The 3,518-nt window shown below is 40.2% G+C and overlaps 1 protein-coding gene across 1 annotated transcript; it reads right to left on the bottom strand.

Annotated features, from left to right (window-relative positions):
• Positions 1-2,412: 2,412 nt before the first annotated feature.
• On the bottom strand, positions 2,413-2,859 carry LOC141656114 (arabinogalactan protein 13-like). Its single transcript, XM_074463025.1, has one exon. The coding sequence runs from the start codon at positions 2,757-2,759 to the stop codon at positions 2,580-2,582; it is 180 nt and encodes a 59-aa protein (XP_074319126.1). The 5' UTR covers positions 2,760-2,859; the 3' UTR covers positions 2,413-2,579.
• Between the last annotated feature and the right edge of the window lie 659 nt (positions 2,860-3,518).

Below are 3,518 nucleotides of genomic sequence, written 5' to 3'. Positions count from 1 at the left end.
ACCTTTGGGTCCTTTTAAAGCTATTTTCTTTTGATGACAATCTATATTAGCTTTGTGCTTAGTTAGCCAATCCATTCCTAAGATTACATCAAACCCCTCTAAAGGAAGTTCAAAAAGGTTTACCGGAAAATTTGTTTCATGTACAAAAACCGACACCTCTTTATACACCTTTGAACACACAATAGACTCTCCCGAAGGTAAGGACACGTCATCGTGTGCTAACTCACCCTCCCCCGAACCTAGGGTCGACACACGAAAGAACGTGTGGCTCCCGAGTCAAATAAAACGAAACAAGGATGATAATTAACAAGAAATGTACCGGAGACAACATGAGCATCCTCCTCGGCGCTTCTTTTGTCCATGGCAAAGAGCTTGCCACTAGCCTTGCGCTCTCCTTGCGCCGTACTCGCCAAGTTGGTTTGCCTAGCCCCCGTAGTGTTGCCTCCAATGTAGCTCGTCGCCCTTGATGGTGCTCCCATATTGAAGTTCCCACGGTTGTTTCCACAATTGTAGGTTGAGTTGGCATTCCTTTGGTTGTTCCATGCTCCCGAGTTCCGGTTGCTTGCTCCACTTTGGCAAGGGGTGTAGTAAGAACTTCCTTGCCCAAACCCTCCGGTTGGGGACCTTTGGAGTTCTATTACATTCATTTCTCTTTTGGCCAAGGCCACCACAATTATAGCATCTCAAACCACCACCTTTACTAGCGTCCCTTCCTCCATAGCCACCCGACATCCCAAAGCTACTCACTTGAGATCCTCCCGAATAAGACTTAGCTTCATTGTAGGTAAATTTCTTTGATTGATTTCCCCCGCCTTCACTCTCGATCTTCCTCTTTTCCCGGATCCTCTCCTTGGCATCCTTAGTCATGTTGAGAAGCCTCTCCGCATTCCTGGCTCCGGCATACACCTCCTTCACGGTAGACAACTCACCCGGTGGAAATGTCTCCAATCAAGACTTTCACGGTCAAACCTCCTTCAAACTTGAGAGCCAATTGAGATTGGCTAAGGTGAAGGTCTTCCACATAGGTGGCAAGCTCATTGAAGCGGATATAGTAGTCCTGCATCATCATTGCATCGGTCATCACGAATCGCTTAAACTCCGCCTGGAGCTTACATCTAACATGATCGGGAATGAACTCATTCCTCATCTCCATCTTGAAGTCGGCCCATGGAATAGCGGCCTCGCCCCTTTAATCGTAAAAGTCCCTCATAGCGTCTCTTTCCTTCTACCACCAACCCCCTGCTAGACCCCCAAGATAAAAGGCGGCTTGCTCCACCTTGAGTTCGTCGGGACATCTTACCACCTCAAAAATATTTTCCATTTCCCTCACCCAATCCGTCGTGAGTATGGTATCAAGCTCAAGTTTTTCAAATCGAGATCTGTTCGAACTCGAGTTTTGTTTCATGAGCACAAGCCGAGTAAGACCAAGCTCTGGCTCGGCTCAGCTCATTGTCACCCTTAATCTATACTCTTATCGAACATTTTAATGATTAGAGGCTTAGAGCATGACGTTAGGGCTAGCGTAGATTGGCCTTTTTTCCCTAGCTAGCATCGAAGTCTTAAGACGAGTTGCTTTCAAATTCAAGGTCAAGGTCCTCTAGTAACTATCGGCCTATTTCCGGTCCATCGACCTTGAAATCCTGCAATGTTTCACGAGGAACAGGACATTTCACGCATATCGCTCTTCTTGGAGCCACTAGAACAAAACCCATTCAGCCCCTAGGCGAAAGATTGTCGCCCAACGTGAAAAGTATTTCATTTTTTATGATAAATAGTGATCACTTTATGATAAACAGTGGCTACTTTGTAAAAATTGATCATTTTCGAGTTATAAAAAGTGATCATTATTTTCTCAAAGGTGGTCTCATTTTTCTCCTTTTATACGACTCTGGTACAATAGAATTTGCCTAAAGCAATTTTTTAAGCTCAAATATTGGTACTCCATTTTGTAGGTAGCGACACTTAGCCCATCATACAATAAAGTGAAGAAAGTTTAATTCGTAGATTACTGTCCTTTAATTCGCAGTACACAATTATTCGACAAACAAAAACAGGCTGTCAGATTTAATTCACAAGGCCCTCCATTCTGACTGTACCTTCCCTCTTTCTTTCCTCCTTCTAGGAGTCGGAGTCGTACATCATCAAAATAACTTATACTCAATTGCTCCTCAATCCCATTTTGGACTACACAATAAACCCATAAGTTATTCATAAATCATATTTAAATTAATTAATTGAATGACACAGTTTAAGTTAATAAATCCTTCGTAAATCAATCCCATTCCGAATGTCCTTCCTCCGAGTGACGATTTATAGTCCAATTCGATGTCCCATTAATTTCATCTTCCAACACATAAATCCTTGATTATACTGTATATAATACTCCAAATTGAAACTCACACACAAATCAAATAACAAGAAATTCTGAACAAATCAGAAATAAATTAAAATTAAAATCATTATATATTACATAGAAAGAATATGAATGAATAACACACCAAAAAAATCACTCCTTAGCCTCCCCATTCTCAATAAGAATGTAACAACAAATAGAGACTTTACCAAAGATAAATAAATAATCAAAAAAGGAATCCAAAAGCGACGGCGACAATGGAGGCGAGAGCGGCAGGGACGAAGACGGTGGCATCGGATGCGGGAGCTGGTGCTGGAGCATCAGCTGCAGCTACGTTCTGGACTGCGAATGTTGCGGAGATGATCAACAAGACGGCGAATACTAGTCTCATTCTCATTGCCTCCATTTTTGATTGAATTGAGTATCAAGATTTGTGAGAATGTTGAGAGATTGAAGAATTGTTGGAAGCTGATAGATTAGGGTTTGGTGGAAAGGAAGAGTGGAAGAGGGGGATTTATATAGAGGGGCAGAGAGAATCACGGGCAGCTCAAATAGAGCCGTTGTTACGGTCAAATTAGCTGTGTCAGTCCTTAGGAATTTCTGTTACCGGAACTTGTAAAATAGCTCAACAGCTCAGCTTTGTGTAAGAGCTTAACAGTTTTGAGGAAGTTATACAATGCTATTATGACTGGTTGTAGAATAATATTTGTTCACTTCATTAACTAACTTTTTTTTTCTTTTTCGTTTTTGATGGAGTGACTAATAAGATAATTAGTGGATTCGAATATCAAATCTACTAGTATTGGTGCCCAGTTTCGCCCGGACTACATCTACTTATCATTAATTTTTTTTCATTAAATAAAATTACTTAAAGTTGCATAACACATAAATTTATCATTAATATATTTTTCTATGACATATCAGAAAATTACGATGAAATAAATTTTGAGACAAATTCACTACTCTCTCTATTAATATTTTACTCTTATTAATGAAACAATAGTAAACATTTCACTACTTGCCCGTAATCATTGTTACTTTTACTACTTCCGTCGTAATTATTGTTACTGTCACTACTGCCGCATTAATATTGATAATTTCACTATTCTCGCCGTAATTATTGTTACTTTCACTATTGTCGCATTAATATTGATTATTTCACTAC

Source organism: Silene latifolia, chromosome 5, assembly GCF_048544455.1.
Source record: "Silene latifolia isolate original U9 population chromosome 5, ASM4854445v1, whole genome shotgun sequence".
NCBI classification, from domain to species: Eukaryota; Viridiplantae; Streptophyta; class Magnoliopsida; order Caryophyllales; family Caryophyllaceae; genus Silene; species Silene latifolia.
This window is presented reverse-complemented; position numbering and strand designations above follow the sequence as displayed.